Source organism: Delphinus delphis, chromosome 2, assembly GCF_949987515.2.
Source record: "Delphinus delphis chromosome 2, mDelDel1.2, whole genome shotgun sequence".
NCBI lineage: Eukaryota > Metazoa > Chordata > Mammalia > Artiodactyla > Delphinidae > Delphinus > Delphinus delphis.
In genome coordinates, this window is record NC_082684.1 from 92275206 (window position 1) to 92293974 (window position 18769).

The 18769-nt window shown below is 37.3% G+C and overlaps 1 protein-coding gene across 3 annotated transcripts in view; it reads right to left on the reverse strand.

Moving 5' to 3' along the window:
* Positions 1-896: 896 nt before the first annotated feature.
* The window catches only part of SECISBP2L (SECIS binding protein 2 like), a 63906-nt gene continuing 46033 nt past the window's right edge, over positions 897-18769 (reverse strand). The window contains exons 17-20 of one of the 3 annotated variants that reach the window (XR_009518396.1): positions 13337-13556; positions 5849-6564; positions 1523-1670; positions 897-1022 (exon numbers count right to left, since the gene is read on the reverse strand). Coding sequence is in view for 2 of the 3 variants with exons in the window: in XM_060005196.1 (XP_059861179.1) it covers positions 5882-6564; positions 13337-13556 (903 nt within the window). In the remaining variant the exon portion in view is untranslated. Of the gene's footprint in view, positions 1023-1108; positions 1671-2230; positions 6565-13336; positions 13557-18769 lie in introns of those variants that run through there. The other 2 variants (XM_060005196.1, XM_060005195.1) reach the window with 2 other exon arrangements.

An 18769-nucleotide genomic window follows, 5' to 3' on the forward strand; every position in this document is an offset into this window, starting at 1 on the left:
AGTTTGCTGATCCCCTTAACTAAAAGGTTATGAAATAGTTTAAATGGTGCACCTTGAGTACTAAGGAACAAGTAAAAATTGACCAGTTGAATCCTTTTTCTTGGCCATCATTGTGTTTGAATATTTGTAAAGTAGGAACACAGATCTTTCTTACCTTCCTAATTACAAATATTAGAGCATTTATGAGAAATCACCATTTGCCTTACAAGACAGGTTTTAGGAAGGGGAAAGCAAGGAAAAAGTACAATGACAGGGATAATCACCTCTAATATTTCTCCTATGATTGAGAAACCAATAATTTTCAAACTTTCTCTTATTCCTCCTTAACCAGAGCTAACACACAAAATTAACTGCTTAAATTTCAATCATTATCCTATTCTCAAGCAGAGGGTTTACAAAGCAATGAAAATGCTCCAACTCAGGTAAACAAAGAAGCAAAGATAATCTGGGGAATCTGTACACCTAAGTAGGTACCACTTTTACTCACATCACTCTTCCTCTAATAGATAAGGGTGCAACCAACACTGCCTTAAATCAGAATCCCACCATAGGAAGGCTGTGGTTATTACCTGTGCCCTCTAGTAATTCAAGGCTATGACCAAGCCTGATGCTTCTGAGAAGACAAAGCACTCATTCCTTCCACAGAAACCTGTACTACTCCAGGCCCCAAACCACAGCTAAGTCACAATTGCATTCTCTGGTTGCTCAGCTAGGAGCTCCAAACTTCATGCAATTCAGTATCTTATTTGCTCTAACCCTCTGTACCTTGAATACAGGCAGCCAGGTTATAGCCACACAGTTACCCAACGCATTTCTGCAAGAATAAATCTCTTTCCTTACCAGAGGGTTGCCAAATAATCACTCAAAGTGTCAGAGAGATGGGAGGAGCAGGGTGAGGGGAAATAAAAGAGATTGAGGCAGGGTCCAAAATAGAAACATCTCCCCCTTTTCCAAACTCTGCATTGTGGGAGCTCCGGCGAAACATGCTTTGGCCCTGTGATCCACAAGGCTGCCATTATTACCTATAATGTAATAAGCCAGGTGTCATATTTCAGACGTGTCAGAAGAACCCATGTTAAGCTAAAATACTGAATTGCTAAGATAACTTAGACTCAAATAACTGAACTACTTAACGTGTGATCTAAATGTCTTTTGATGGTGTTCTCTTTCTAAAATGAAATACTTATGTGTATGGCTCCCAAGTTCTGAGCTTAGACTCAGAACTAAACACCTTTCATGGTCAGGCCCATAGTTCAGGATACTTCTCTTCCCTCTCTCCTCACTTAAAAAAAAAGTTATTAATATTACATGGTAGCCTTTGACTGTTTTCAGGGGCCATGCACACCCTCTTCTGGTCACTTCTAAGAAAACCTGATCACTGTTAGGGAAGGAACTCTGTCAGCAGTAGTACAAATTTTGGTCCAAGAAAGGGAACTGTCCTGATAACAACTGAGAGGCATCCCTCCTTTCTCTTTGTGATCATCAAAACTTAATTTTTCATTATGAAAATTAGTGAACCTACTATTTTCTAACAGATGAGTTTTCAGATTTCCTCCACTTCATTGTGATACAGTGACAAGGTCTGAGACAACTCCAGGCAAAGGGTGATCAGGTGAGGCTCAGTAAATCCAGTCTCTGAGGCAATCAGTTCAGTCCCGGCAGATCTCACACTGCAGAAGACACATGAAGATGAGGGGAAGCCCTGCTTAGTTTGCACACATTGAGCATTTTGTGCTGACATAACATAGAAGACATAGTGAATAAAAGCATAGACTTGACCACAGGACTGAGTCTGAATCCCAGATCTGCTAATTTACCAGCTGTGGAGCTTGGGCAAGTTACTTAACATTTCCATGATTATTTCATCATCTAAAAAGTGAGAAATTATAATAGTATTTCCTCATAGGGCTGCTGTGAGGATTAAGTAAGTTAATATTGGGAAACGGCTTAGAACAATGTCTGGCACAGAGTAACTAGCATAAAAAGGAGAAGGAATTGGTAGGAGCCTTTTCCTAACACTAAGATGGTCTCTGGTGAGATGGTTAGACCCATGCCACAGATCACACCAACCACAGAGATTTTTACTAGTTACTCCTTCCTGCAGATTATACCTTCTTTGGGCAAACCCATGAGAGCACTAAGGGATACCACAAGCTGGACTCTTCTTTTCTCTATCCTACATGTTGGGCAAGTCAGGAATTCCTCAAGCACCTATTCTGAAATGATAGACTACATTTCAATAATCATTTTATTAGTTACAGAAGAATTTCCACTAGTATTTACATAGTGCAAAAAAGCTGTTATTACCCCTATAATGTGATATAGCAATCATCCTTCATACAGCAAAAGACCTATCAAGATGAAAATCCCTTCATGTTATAATTCACACTAACTTTGCTAGTTTTTAATTAGAGCATTATGATTAAGACAGTAAATTATAAATTCATGTGGTATACTTAGAAATTAAATTACAAAATAATACAAATCCTCTTAAGGTGTGATGTGCCAACAAAGTTTAAATTTTTATCATTAGAATTCAGATTTCAGATTAGGCAAACAGTCTGGCTGATTCTGTGATGTGTGTAAAGGTTGGAAGGAACAAGGGAGGAAGAAGATATATTATTTCACAAAAAAAATTTAAGTCAAAAAAAGATAAAGTGTTTAAATGGATAAGTTAATGTTCTACTTTGTTGACACAACATACATAAAATACTTAAATGACAGGTCTTTTTCTTTTTAAGCAAACAGCAGCTTTACAAACAGTAATACTTCTTTATATATATATATATTAAAGTAACAATGTGTTAGGATTGAACAGTTTTGTGCTAAAGAGTTGAAAAATGAATGTGGAGCTCACTACTCATTTGCACACTGTAATTCCCATCCCACCCACCTCCCCCAGCTTATTAAGAAATCAGACAATTACATTATTTGGATATTAATTTCTCAATATTTGAACTATGTGAATTCCTTTTGACTAATTCTTTTCCAAATACTGGAAGCATATAAAATACCATCTCTGCAAAAATGACATCCATTCAGAGCCTTTAAAAACTTTTCAATGTATAACACATTTTTTCCAATGTTTAGTCAAAAGAAATATATTACAACATTTACAAACATATTTAAACCAAAAGTTAAGCTAATATGAACATTGTCTTTTGAGAAGTAATCTTCACAGCAAACAAACCTACTGAAGCAGAAATCTAGTTTTGGGAGTGCAATTCATATTTTAATTAATATATTTATGTATTGAAATAGAAATCTAATATTAATTATTGCCACTAAAACCACCTCTACACATGAAGAAAAAAAATCACTATGGTTTTTATTTCTTGTGATGATGAACCTTTATTCTTAGCATTAGATCTCTCTAAATCTCCAAAGAGCTACTCACCCCAGATCCAAAAAACACTTTCCTAATTTTCACACCTCTGCCTGCACATAATATACACAAATTCCAGAATTTATCAAAAGGAAACGAATTATAAAGACATTACCAATACTACCATTAGTACATTACCAATGCTACGTTCTACACAGTAGCATTTCCTTTAATAAATTTTGGGTTGTCCTCTAGAGGTGACCTGTCTCATATAAAAAAGGCCATGGTCCCTTGGGTTTGCTGACAGAAGATACTGCACGTGCAAGAGCGTTTATCAAACACATAACTGAACACTTCTGAAGTCTATAGCAAAATTCAAAGTTACTGGTGTTCTGAAGATTTCTTCAACTTCCCTTTTGATACAAATGTCAAAAAATCTAAAATGACAATTCTCATTCAGTAGAGATATAAAATATAAGAAACCTTTGAAAAGCCACTCATTACCTTAAGATCAAGAGTTATTTGAATCACTGACACCAGGCAAAGGAAATTTACACCATTAAAAAGTATGCAAAATTTTTCAATATACTTTTAAGATTGTCAGTAGTTCAAAACCTCTATCATTTCTTTAAACCAACTAACACTTCCAAAGGTACAGAGACAGTAGGATCTGCCACATATAAATCCATGATTACTATTTCAGAGGCTTCATTCCTTACATGCTACACACCTTTAAGTACTGGATACTTTGTGCCTAAGAAGTCTATACTGAAGAACAGTTTAGGCAGGACAGTACAATAACGTCCCCTTTTAGCACGCTAATAAAGTTGATAGACTTGACATTTCCTACACAGCAATGCTCCTAAACTTTCACAATTCACAAATAACTAAGTCATCAACCAAGAATCTGGTCTCTCCAGTAATTAATGTTGGGATTATCAATAAATACATCAATACTAGAACAGTAGTCCCAATGCATTCAGTAAAGAATCTGCCCAATTCTTCCCTCTCACCTCTGTGAGGCAAAGCTCTGCCCCATAAAACCTGGGCAGGGAAAATACCCCTCCCTCTTCAGTTCTGTGCCTGCTTATCGGAGTTGGAAGTGTAACGCTGGCATGCGTGTGTGTGTGTGTGTGTGTGTGTGTGTGTGTGTGTGTACACGCAGACACGTGTGTTGGTTAACTGGAGGTGGTGGGTGGTTGAAGGGAAGACAGAAAAATAGGTAATTTGTAATTCTCCCACCGTTATACACTTGCAGAGGTCACTACCAGGTGGTGACTGACTAGCAAAACATTTAGCTGAGTAACTTTAACTTCACCCAAGGAGGTATAAACATTCCAGGAGAAGGGTAGAGATAACTAACAGTGATCAAGAATTAATACCTGTGCCTACCTCCACACTCTAAAATCATCTAATAGTTTCAGCACAATTAGAACTTTCTCTTTTCTTCAAAACTTCCTCTTCCAAATCTTGATTATCAGGATACATGTTACAATTGCATAAAGTTCCTTTCCCTGGCTCCCGTCAGTAACTGTGGTCAGTGTTACCTGGCAGGTGCTCAAGGTTAGGGACAAAATATTCTTCTTAAAAGGTGCAACGGTTTTTCACTCAGGACAAAGTATGAATACTCAATCAGATCCATATTTTAAGTCCAGAGAATCCCAAATCAGAAGCATGCAAGAGAACACACCAGTATAAGACTCTGCTTCTGGATAGTTTACAATTAAGTGCTGCAGTCATACAACCGGTTACAATTATTCACCTGTCAAAATTTGCCTAATTTTATGCAAATACGACTATGTACAAGAGCATTCCTGAGGTAAGTAAGAAGCAAATGTGAAACAGAACCCAGAATGTCCTATCATGGGTGACTTCTCACTATCAAAGACAAACATACCTAACTTTCCACAAATAAGGCCAGCTCTAATCTACCATGGTGGCTCCTTTGCTAGCCTAAGTATTGGAGGCTCTGTCTTAGCCCATCCCAACTTTAATCAATTACCATGATCAGTGACTTCTGAAATAAGCATTTGTGGACTAAATAAAAGGTGCATCCATTTTTAATACAAAACACTTTGCGAACTTAGTTACCCTCAGCCATTTTTTTAGTTTTCTAACTCTACCTCCAGTTCTTCTCTAAAGAAGCCCAAACAACTTTTTGGTCAGACAAATTAGAGTATAGGATGTATAGTCTTGAAGCAAACACTGGTAACTGCTCCTTTTCTTAGAAGCTTAGCCTTTAACCTTCAAAATGACTAAACAGGCATTTTAAATTTACTTTCTTTAAAATCTGGTCTTCTTTTTAAATCGTTATTTTCCATAACAAAATAAGCTGAAACAATTCTGAATTTTCCGTACAGTTCTTAGAAAGACACTTAGATGCTAATTAAAAGCTAAGCTATGGATCATAACAAGTGAAAGACAGCTACAAAAATATCTGTCAGGAATTAAGTACATATATTAAATACTGGACAGTGCAAAATGTTGAGATGAAGCATGAAATATAATGGCTGCAACCCTTACATAGTTGGAGATAGATAGCTGACATTTCCTGAGTTATAGACTTGGGGGCGTATAATTAGAATCAGAGTGCTCCTTGCTCAGCGAGCTGCAGTTGCTGGGCTTCTGCTGTTCCTGACTTGCTTGATGGTCAGTAGTCCAGGCCTCGCTATCCACCCCTGGCTCTAGCACCTCAGCAGCCTCTGCTTCCTCTTCCCCACTTTGCTCTGCATTGTCTTCCTCAGAACCATTAAGGGTTTTTCCAAGCTGAAGAGTTTCCATCGTTCTCTGAGTCTCAGAGACCCAAGACTCAATTCTACTATTGAGCTGCACTTCTACAGATATGGGTTCATGAGTATAATCTTCCTCCTCCTCCTCGTCTTCATCATCCTCTTCTTCCAGCATGCCAGGTACAAGAGTGCTGGTGGTGCTGGTGATGGAGGAATTCAAAAGATCCCGGCCACTGCCATCCAAAGAGCCGGTCTCTGTACTCTGCTGTGAGGCCCATTCCAGGTCATCTGGCTTCACGTCCTCTTTATCACTCACTGTTGGTTTTCCAGGGTTTGTAGCTGAGGTAGTACTGCCTGCAGCCACTGAAGATGGCTGCTTACCAACAGGGGCTGTGTCAAATGCAAGTTTACTGGGTTTTTCAGATGTGCTGTGCTTACAAGAAACTTCTCTCTCATTTTCTGATGTTTCCAATGCATCCGAAGTTTCCACCATGTTTCTCCAATTTGTTTCTGCAAATATCAAACAGATTTCTTAAAAACCAGAACACTGCTTCAGAATCATGCAACTCTTACAAGAGAGAACAAACTATAGAAATCTGTTGGCTCACCAACTGACTGGAATGTTATAAATGGAAAACAGTTCTCAAAAAACCCCAGCATATTTAACATAAAGAAACAAAGAGGCCAAAATAAGTACATTAATGCTTCAGAATGTAAAAGATCTAATACTAACAGGAGCTCACTCACTCTAATATATAAAATCCACGTATTCATAAAAACCAATGAATTGCCTAACATTTTTTGGCCCTGAAGTGTCCTGGGCCCAAGGATCCACAAGTCACAGATGGCAGAGCCAAGATGTCCATCAGAAAAAAAAAGAGAAAGAAATAGTTCTGATTTAACAGGCTTATATTGTGCTCCTTTAGCAACTCAGAGCTGTCTTTTGGCCTGTAATGGAACTTGTGTTTCCATTTATAAGCAAAGATGCCATGCATGTACTTCTAATATTTGTGAAAATGTGTTTTATAACATATGTATGTTGCCTGGCTTATCAAGTGACTTTGAAGCCAAAAAATAATGAAGTGTTATTATATAATACAGTGGTGATAATCTAAATTATTTTTAACAACAGGTAGTCAGTTTATAGCAAAAAATGTACTAGGAATCAGGAGATGAAGAACAACTCTCCCACCTGTTTTTTTGTACGTTTTATTTTCCATTTAATTTTTTTATCACTGAGGTATAACTGACATAAAACATTATATTATTATAGTTTCAGGTGTACAACATAATGATTCAGTATCTGCATATACTGAGAAATGATCACTGCAAGAAGTCTAGTTAACATCCATCCCCATTAATAATTACAAGTTTTTTTAAGATCTACCCTCTTAGCAACTTTCAAATACACAATAATATTAATTGTAGTCACCATGCTGTACATTAGATCTCCAAGCCATATTTATTTTATAACTGGAAGGTGGTAACTTTTTACCCCCTTCACCCATTTCGCCCACCCCCAGCACCCCCTGCCTCTGGCAACCACCAATCTGTTCTCTTTATCTATGAGCTTCGGGGATTTTCTTGGGGTTTTTTTGTTTATTTTTTGTTTTGTTTTTAAGATTCCACATATAAATGAGATGATACAGTGTTTTTCTTTGTCTGACTTATTTCACTTAGCATAATGCCCTCGAGGCTCATCCTTATTATCACAAATGGCAAGATTTCATTCTTTTTAATAGCTGAGTAATATTCCACGGTGTGTGTGTGTGTGTGTGTGTGTGTGTGTGTGTATACACACACACACACACACACACACACACACACACACACACACACACACACACACACACACACACACACACACATCTTCTTTATCCACTGATCTTCTTTACCGATTTATCCATCAATGGACATTAAGTTGTTTCCGTATCTGGGTTATTGTAAATAATGCTGCAATAAACATGGGGGGTGAATACCTCTTTTTTGAGCTAGTGTTTTTATTTTCTTCAGATAAATACACAGAAGTGGAATTGCTCGATCATACAGTAGTTCTCATCTTAATATTTTGAGGAACCTCCATATTGTTTTCCTTAGTGGCTGCACCAACTTACATTCCCATGAGCAGTGCACAAGGGTTCCCTTTGCTCCACATCCTTGCAAACATCTGTTATTTTTTGTCTTTTTGATAACAGCCAACTAACAGGTTGTGAGCTGATATTTCACTGTGGATTTGATTGGCATTTCTCTGATGACTGGTGATGTTGAGCATCTTTTCATGTACCTGTTGGTCATCTGTGTGTCTTTCTTTGGAAAAATGTCTATTCAGATCCTCTGCCCAATTTTAAATCGGATTTTTTTTTTTTTTTGCTATTGAGTTGTATGCGTTATTTATATATTTTGGTTATTAATCCCTCATCAGATACATGATTTGCAAATATATTTTCTCCCATTCAGTAGGCTGCCTTTTCATTTTGTTGATGGTTTCCTTTGCTGTACAGAAGCTGTCTGATTTGGTGTAGTCCCACTTATTTTTGCCTTTTCTTAAAAAATAAAAATCCCCTTCTATTTGCATTGTAGCTGCTATTTGCATTTTACAGGCATAATGATCAAGCTGTAGTGATAAAGCAAGCCTATTCATACAAATATACTTAACTTGATCGCCCCCCATCAATCATATATTGCTACAGACCATATTTTGGCCACCTGGAGTCAGGGCGCATGGTTTGGGGAAAAAAACCTTCCTTTCCTGCAGCTACTTCTAATGTAGAACAGGTCTTTCCACTTGCATTCCTACCACATGACAAAAAAATCTAGTCCTCCTCCCTTTATTCTTTCTCAGTTAATAACATCCTTTTCAGTCTCAAAGCAGAAGAAACCTTATAGTAATCCTTAATCCTATCTTTCTCCCTTACTATATATATCCCTTCATTCCACTGAACTCATAACTATACCATGTCACTTCTAGCCCCAAAACTATTAAATTTGGTCACTACTGCCTTAGCTCAAGCCTCCTTTATCTTGCTGTACATCTACTATACCTTTCTAATTGGTTTTGTGAATTGACCACATCACTGTCTAACTGGCTTTTTATTACCCTAGTAATCCAAACTCCTTAGTTTAGTAACCAAGCCCTTCATAATCTATCCTTCTGGTCCCATTCATTTTAACCCCCAGCCATGCATTCCATGCTCAAGGTCACTTTGAATTCTCACTGCTCACAGAAGTCATCCCCTTTCTGTTTACAATTCTTTGCTTTGCATAAGCTGTTCTTTCTGTATGAGATGTGTTTTCCTCATTTACCCTTCACACTCCTACTCATTCTTGACAACTTTTAATGCCAGTTCCTTTGTGAAGCCTTTCCTGATTTTCCTAAGACCATCACTAACCTGAACTCCCACAGCACTTTCTGCATATCTGGTTCAAAAGCATTTGTTTTTTGTTTTCTGTTCTACTCCCTCCTCCCTCCTCATTCCCACTCATCTCTGTGTTCCTGTGGCTGGCATACAGTATGTGCTGGGAAAATAAGCCTTTACAGTAAATGGAAATTTTCACCCATATATGTAATTATGCAGAAAATAACTTTCAAAAGCCATACAATTTACAAAATTTAGGTACACTTATTTCCTTCCGACAGTTTTTTTCCTCTTTCAAAAGTATTATAAGAATTCATGTGGGGTCTTAGAAAAAGTCCCACCTCTCCCTTAACAGTGAGTCAAAGGAACAGGAAAAAGAAAGGTGGTCAGAAGACTGAGCAGGGCTGATCTCTCTCCAGGCTCTGTCTTGGGCATTCAGCTACTAGGTAGGTGAGCTGAAAGCCAGACAGGTCCTTTGGAAAGGAAAGGGAGATATGACCTTGGAAGCAGAGACAAGGGACTCTGTGATTAGCCATCAAGAGACCTGTCACAATGATCAAAGAGCCACTGAGGTCACATATCCACGGGGAGGGTCCAGGGTTCCACCTTAAAGTAATAGGTGAAGCTTGACCAACAACTAATGAGCACACAAACACATAACTGTGATGGGGAGAAACAAAGCGAGTATGAAAATGCCGTCTTTGGCTGGAGGAGCGGGCAGGGGATGGGAGGGGGTTGGGCTGAATACAGGAGTCTAAAGCCAGAATAGCACATCGAGAAGCCCACTTCTGAAGAAGGGATTAGGAAGCAATGTAAAGGCAGGGTCAAAGATCTCAACAAACCTGGAAATGTTACTGATCCAAACCTACCCTGATTCTGAATTGTTTACTTTAGCAGAATTTAGTCAATAAAGCTGCTTATTAACCCCTCTATGCTTTCCTGTTTTGTTAGTTGGTTCTTTGTGAAACTACCTTTTCAACTTTGACACTAGTTGGTTTGTCAGAGGATGAGGTGTGTGTATTTCTCCCATCAGTCAGTACACAGAGGGAAGCTGTCCATCTTTAGATAGTTGTATATAGTAGAGGAACACAGAGATGAGTTCAAGACCCTACAGAAGAAGGTGTGGTGGCAGAGAATGAGCCGGAAACTCAAGATAGATAGAGGTAGTCCTCCCCTCACAAGGGGTTACTGAAAACCTACTGTATGGTCCTACTGGAAATTCATTCAACACACAAGGAATTCACATCACACTGGCTAAGAATTCTAGAGTCAAACTTAGCAGCTCTGTGACACTGGCAAGTGATTTACCTCACTTCATTTTAGTTCTCTCATCTGTAAAATGCAGTACAATATTTCTTATCTCCTAGGACTGCTCAGAGGATTAAATGTCTTAATAAAAGTGCCTAGTAAGAATTCAGTAAGTGAGCTATTATTATTATATGTCAAGTGCCCATTAGGTGTCAGGTTTCTATCTCAAAGAACGTACTGCTCAGTTGGGATTTATGTTTGAAACTATCTGTTTCACGTAAGTATGACAAAATTGAGACTCAGCTCCGGTGGAAGGAAAACATAAGCAAAGAAAACAATTACGGTGTACACAAAGAACAGTAAGACTGAACTATCATAGGAACCTTTCTATTCTACCAATGTTTAGCATCCCTTTCCCAGCTTTGTTTTCTCTTTAGACTGTGGAAATCACAAGAAAACATTTTAGAAATCTTGCACCAGAATGGCATGGGAGACACTATTTGTTGTCTACCCAAGAGTCATTCCCCATTTTCTTCCTGGCTAACAGAACCCCCAAACCTGAGATGGACTTGAACACAGTTCCATGGGAGGAATTAAAATAGTTCTTAGACTATCATGACTATCCCATTCCCCTTTGCCAGATATTCTCTTGCCCACATCTCCCTTGTAGCTAAAAGCAGTCACATGGTCGGCTCTGGCCAAATGAAACAAAAGGCAAAGTCTTCTGAAAATTGTTTCCTTCACTGATAAAAAGAGCATACTGCTTGAACCTCCTGCCTGAACTGTTGTGATGCCCAGGGCCACTGCAGCCATTTATGAACATGAGATGATCAGCACAAGAATAAGAAGCCACAGACTGAAAATGGAAGAATAGAAAAAAGGAAAGAACTAGGGTCATTGACAACATTGTGAAATAATTAAATATCCTAATTTCTCAGGCCACATTAGTGGGTTGTTTTTTGTTTGTTTGTTTCTGCGGTACGCAGGGCTCTCACTGTCGTGGCCTCTCCCGTTGTGGAGCACAGGCTCCGGACATGCAGGCTCAGCGGCCATGGCTCACGGGCCCAGCCGCTCCGCAGCATGTGGGATCTTCCCGGACCGGGGCACGAACCCACGTCCCCTGCATTGGCAGGCGGACTCTCAACCACTGCGCCACCAGGGAAGCCCCATTAGTGGGTTTTATGTCTGTTGCTGAATACATCTGATACTGACAGAGTAACTTTGTGCTTTACTCTCAAAGCAAATTATTTATGATTATTTCCACTTATTTTGTTGGCGTCCTCATAAATCAGATCATAGGCCAGAAACTTTAAGGTTCTGTCTAAATCCCTTCTTAGAATTCAGCCATTAGCTCACAAAACTTTCGCTCTGAATGAAACGTTATACATGATCTAGACAAACCCTTCTCACTTTACTGAAGACAAATCTGAGGCTCAGAAATTAATCAATTAGGCCTAAATACCCTAGGCAGACTGTGGAAAAGCCAAGGCTTCAATCTTTGAACACTTTAAATCTGGTGTTTTGAAAACATCTTCTAAGTCTTTGAGAGGTTTTTTATAACTTTTCTTTTTATGTGCCCAAATGAAGATCACAGTCATTTCCCCAAATCCACAGCTTTAGGAATTTATCTTGCAGTTTACCTTTGAGATCTGGCATATCACTAATCACTATATAGAGAAATGATTTCATTTACAAAGTTGGCCCTTTATCTTCTTTACTTTCAACTAGTATCACTTTAACCAAAGAAACATCTCTGCCTCTAAGACAGAATCACCTTTGCCTGACCAACAGTTTCTGAAAGGTGCACAATAACTTGTTAGTTGCCTCTGGTCTGCAGCTTTGTCAAAAGCATTCCAAACATTTAACTACAATCACAGACAAGGAGAGCAGGAAAGAGAAGTGTGGGAAGAAAGGAAGAAAACGATGACTCAGTTTTTTACATGTTACATTTTAGGTGGCAACAAGCTATTTGATAAACTTTCAGATACGACTAAAAAGAGAAAAGAAAAACAAGAAGCCAAGGTGAAGAAGGTGGCTGCACTATTTTTAAAAAAGAACAGGGGAAATGAAACAGAAACTAGATCAAGAAAGTAATCTAGTATTCTAGTACTAGCGTTCAAAGTATTATAGAAACATTGCAAGGAAACTACTAAAATGCAGAGTACAGTAACTATTGTTACTTTAAACCTTACACATAAATACTGTTTTTAGTCTATAAGTCCTTTTCACTACCATCAGATTTAACTCAAGACAAATGTCACAAGTCTACGTTTGATAAGTTTAGACTGAATATTCAGGTCTTTTGTTTACACAGTAAATACAAAATTTTAATAATCAAGTATAAAGTATTAGAATAAAACTTCCTAGAATTTATTTATTTACTTAGTGATAGGTCAGAAGAATGGTACATTTGGCTTTTTAAATCCCTTTGGGATTTTCTTTTTAAGATTTTGGAAATGTGACTAATTTCAGGGTCTCACAGAAACTCTCAGCCCCAAATATTCTCCTAACTTTCAATGGACATGTGTAATACAATTTTTAAACCAAAAATGTGAGCAAAATTTGAATAATCAAGAAGATAAAAACAAAAGGTAGCATGGAGAGTCATTTTTAAAATGACAGTAATCATTAAATTATTTCAAAATTTCAGTCATTTAAAATGGTATGTAATAACTTACCATATTCCTTTTCATTGACTTCAGAGATGGGTTCAGAAATAACACTGCAGAAAGAAATGGCGCTGGCTGCAGAGGGATTCCGAGAATGCCCCATGTGGTGTGGCACCTTTTTCACGTTCTTCAAGGCTTCCTCGGCTTGCTCCTGTTCCATTGCTGCAACCATATCTTTATATGCTTTCCTGGCTTCTTCAGTGAGTTCTACTAACTTATTAAACAGGCTCTAAAAAGAAAGACATTTTGCCCAGTCCATTTTTTGGTATACTCTTTATTACTACCATTAGCAATAAATACCTCTACTGTTTCAGGACTGGATACACTTTCTATCAGCACAAAATCCAAATGGTATGCAAACCACAGAACCTTACAAAATACTCTGTAACTTACATATATTGTTTAGTTAATTCTCACAAGTCTGAGGCAACTTCTTGATTCAGTACTAGCCACTAAATATGCTATATTAAAGTTCTTACAGAGTTTATCAATTCAACAACTGCACCCTTTAGCATGTGGCACTATAGTGGGTAGCAAGACTACTGGAACCACCCCTCTGCTCTCAAGGAACCTTCCATATGGCTGAAAGGAGAGGACAGGAGACGATGATTCAGGGGACAATACCTTAAATGCCTTGACATGTACAAAGTGCTTTAGCTTTGGGAGGAAACATCTAACTGCTGGGCATCAGTGAAGAATTCATAAAGGAATATGACACCTGATGTAGGCCTTGAAAATCTGGTATAGTTTTGAGGAGTGGAGACAGTACATTCTCAGCCAAGCATGCAAAACCATAAACCAAGGTACAGACTTAATAAAGTTCAAGGCTTGTTTGAGGAGCAGTGAAGAATCTTATATGGGTTCGAATATAAGGGAATGAGTGTATGTATGCAGGGTGATATCAAAGGATGCAGAAGCAGATGGCAGTCTCCACAGGAATGAAAAGTTCCCTATCATGTTTGCTTGCTGAAAGAACTCTTTACAATAAGACCAAAAAGAACTGATGGTATGGCTAGCTGCGGCCTTGAAAATGATGAAAGGCTAATTATAAAAATAGAATAAAGAACCTGGAAATAGAATGTGGAGTTAACCAGAAGTTCTTCCATCAGCAAAAGAGAATGAACATGAATGGAATTAATAACCCCAATGAAACTGTAAATGACAGAGCACATTTGTGTTAATAAATGGCAAAAGTCGTTAGGCATTAAAGCTGTACTTCAATAACTATGACATCTAGCGATGTCTAAAGAAAACTGAAGTTTTCACAGTCACCAGAAAGACAACCAAAGAATGACTTTTAGTGATTCTTACATCAAATGACTTTCAGTGATTCTTACATCACAATTCAACACAATTCAACAACATTCTACTCCTGTTTAATGTCTTGATTTAGTATCAGAATGCAACATACCCACACATTAAGTAAAAAATTTTAGATGGTAAATATGACCTGGCCACCTGGAAGAGTATGTTTAATTATATATATAAAATTACGTTTTCAGACAATGGAGAAAAAGTACAGCATTTTTTTTTTCTTAACAGGGCACTGTCATTTAAATATAAACCATAACAACACAAACGCATGGCAAACGTGTCATATTACTATGGAATAATGTATCTCTAAAAACTAAACTTAAGCAGGAAAAGCATAAGTAATGTGCTTTACCCGGCTGCAGTTTAAACTGTTTAAAGTACAATACAGGTACAATAAACACTGCCGCTAACTGTATTGATTTTTGAAAAGGGGTGGGTGCTAGTAGTATCAAAAATATATTCAGGATTTACTTATTTTTACTTATTTTTAAAAAGGAGGATGGATTCTGATAAAAAAAGCCCCCATGAGTTACATGTAAGAGACTTCATAAATATTTGTTTGCAATAAACCATGCACTTAAGTGCAGCCAACGAAAAGAAAATAGGCTTATGGATATGCAATTCTGAGATTAACATTGGTTTTACAATATAAATAAAACACAGAAACTGTTGGGAATAAAACAATACACAAGAAGAAGAGAAAATAAAATTGAAGAGAAAAGCTATTAGGGAATAAAAGCTTTGAATATCAGGGTAAGGACCGAAAGCTTAATGCAAAGGTTAGCATTATTACATGGTAAATATAGAGTAGGTGCACTACATTACTATGAGTAGACACTCTGGACAATATAGCAGTACTTCCTTTACCTCCGTTTTATGAATGTGTTTTGGTTTAAACAATAACTTACTACCTCAAAATGGAGAAGGCAAGAAAAGCAATGTACAAACAAAACTGCCAAACATTTTATAATATAATATCATACATATAACCTAATATACATAGTTCAGTAAGAAGTCAATACAATTAAAAACAAACACATCCCCTTTTCCTGACCCTGATCCCATTGCTATTCCATAAACTCTAATAGTGAACAAAAGAGTACATTGTTATTATGTGTCTTTATCACAGAGCTACTTAGCACCTAAATTCTCACGTGAAGTTTAACGTAACAGGCAGTTATACATCAACCATATAATTAATTAAAGAAACATTTATTACCTGCTCATCCTCGAGTAACGTAAAAGGTTTTCAGGGATATAAAGACAAGGGAAATCAAAGAGGAAATCAAAAGATACCTAGAAACAAATGACAATGAAAACACTACGACCCAAAACCTATGGGATGCAGCAAAAGCAGTTCTAAGAGAGAAGTTTATAGAAATACAATTCTACCTCAAGAAACAAGAAACATTTCAAATAAACAACCTAACCTTACATCTAAAGCAATTAGAGAAAGAAGAACAATAAAACCCCCAAAGACACCAAAAGGAAAGAAATCATAAAGATCAGATCAGAAATAAATGGAAAAAAAAAGAAGGAAACAATAGCAAAGATCAATAAAACTAAAAGCTGGTTCTTTGAGAAGATAAAGAAAATTAATAAACCATTAGCCAGATTCATCAAAAAAAAAGGGAGAAGACTCAAATCAATGGAATTAGAACTGAAAAGAGAAGAGAAGTAACAACTGACACTGCAGAAATACAAAGGATCTTGAGAGATTACTACAAGCAACTCTATGCCAATAAAATGGACAATCTGGAAGAAATGGACAAATTCTTAGAAAAGCACAACCTTCTGAGACTGACCAGGAAGAAACAGAAAATATAAACAGACCAATCACAAGCACTGAAATTGAAACTGTGATTAAAAATCTTCCAACAAACAAAAGCCCAGGACCAGATGGCTTCACAGGCGAATTCTATCAAACATTTAGAGAAAAGCGAACACCTATCCTTCACAAACTCTTCTAAAGTATAGCAGAGGAACACTCCCAAACTCATTCTACAAGGCCACCATCACCCTGATACCAAAACAGACAAAGATGTCACAAAGAAAGAAAACTACAGGCCAATATCACTGATGAACACAGATGCAAAAATCCTCAATAAAATTCTAGCAAACAGAATCCAACAGCACATTAAAAGGATCATACACCACGATCATGTGGGGTTTATCCCAGGAATGCAAGGATTCTTCAATATATGCAAATCAATCAATGTGATAAACAATATTAACAAATTGAAGGAGAAAAACCATATGATCATCTCAATAGATGCAGAAAAAGCTTTTGACAAAAATCAATACCCATTTGTGATAAAAAACCCTCCAGAAAGTAAGCATAAAGGGAACTTACCTCAACATAATAAAGGCCATATATGACAAACCCACAGCCAACATCACTCTCAATGGTGAAAAACTGAAACCATTTCCACTAAGATCAGGAACAAGACAAGGTTGTCCACTCTCTCCACTATTATTCAACATACTGTTGGAAGTTTTAGCCATAACAATCAGAGAAGAAAAAGAAATAAAAGGTATCCAAATTGGAAAAGAAGAAATAAAACTGTCACTGTTTGCAGATGACATGATACTGTACATAGAGAACCCTGAAGATGCTACCAGAAAACTAATAGAGCTAATCAATGAATTTGGTAAAGCAGCAGGATACAAAATTAATACACAGAAATCTCTGGCATTCCTATACACTAATGATGAAAAATCTGAAAGAGAAATTAAGGAAACACTCCTATTTACCATTGCGACAAAAAGAATAAAACACCTAGGAATAAACCTACCTAAGCAGACAAAAGACCTGTATGCAGAAAACTATAAAACACTGATGAAAGAAATTAAAGATGACACAAACAGATGGAGAGATATACCATGTTCTTGGATTGGAAGAATCAACATTCTGAAAATGACTATACTACCCAAAGCAATCTACAGATTCAATGCAATCCCTATCAAACTTCCAATGACATTTTTCACAGAACTAGAACATAAAATTTCACAATTTGTATGGAAACACAAAAGACCCCGAAGAGCCAAAGCAATCTTGAGAAAGAAAAACGGAGCTGGAGGAATCAGGCTCCCTGACTTCAGACTATACTACAAAGCTACAGTAATCAAGACAGTATGGTACTGGCAGAAAAACAGAAAGATGGATCAATGGAACAGGATAGAAAGCCCAGACATAAACCCACGCACATATGGTCACCTTATTTTTGATAAGGGAGGCAAGAATATACAATGGAGAAAAGACAGCCTCTTCAATAAGTGGTGCTGGGAAAACTGGACAGCTAGCTACATGTAAAAGAAAGAAATTAGAACACTCCCTAACACCATACACAAAAATAAACTCAAAATAGATTAAAGAGCTAAATGTAAGGCCAGACACTATAAAACTCTTAGAGGAAAACACAGGCAGAACACTCTATGACATACATCACAGCAAGATCCTTTTTGACCCACCTCCTAGAGAAATGGAAATAAAAATAAACAAATGGGACCTAATGAAACTTCAAAGCTTTTGCACAGCAAAGGAAACCATATAAACAAGAAGAAAAGACAACCCTCAGAATGGGAGAAAATATTTGCAAATGAAGCAACTGAAAAGGATTCATCTCCAAAATTTACAAGCAGCTCATGCAGTTCAATATCAAAAAAACAAACAACCCAATACAAAAATGGGCAGAAGACCTAAACAGACATTTCTCCAAAGAAGATATACAGATTGCCAACAAATAAATGAAAGGATGCTCAACATCACTAATCATTAGAGAAATGCAAATCAAAACTACAATGAGGTATCACCTCACACCAGTCAGAATGGCCATCATCAAAAAATCTACAAACAACAAATGCTGTAGAGGGTGTGGAGAAAAGGGAACCCTCTTGCACTGTCGGTGGGAATGTAAATTGACAGAGCCACTATGGAGACAATATGGAGGGTCCTTAAAAAACTAAAAATAGAATTACCATATGACCCAGTAATCCATTACTGGGCATATACCTTGAGAAAACCATAATTCAAAGAGTCATGTACCACAGTGTTCACTGCAGCTCTATTTACAATAGCCAGGACATGGAAGCAACCTAAGTGTCCATCGATAGATGAACGGATAAAGA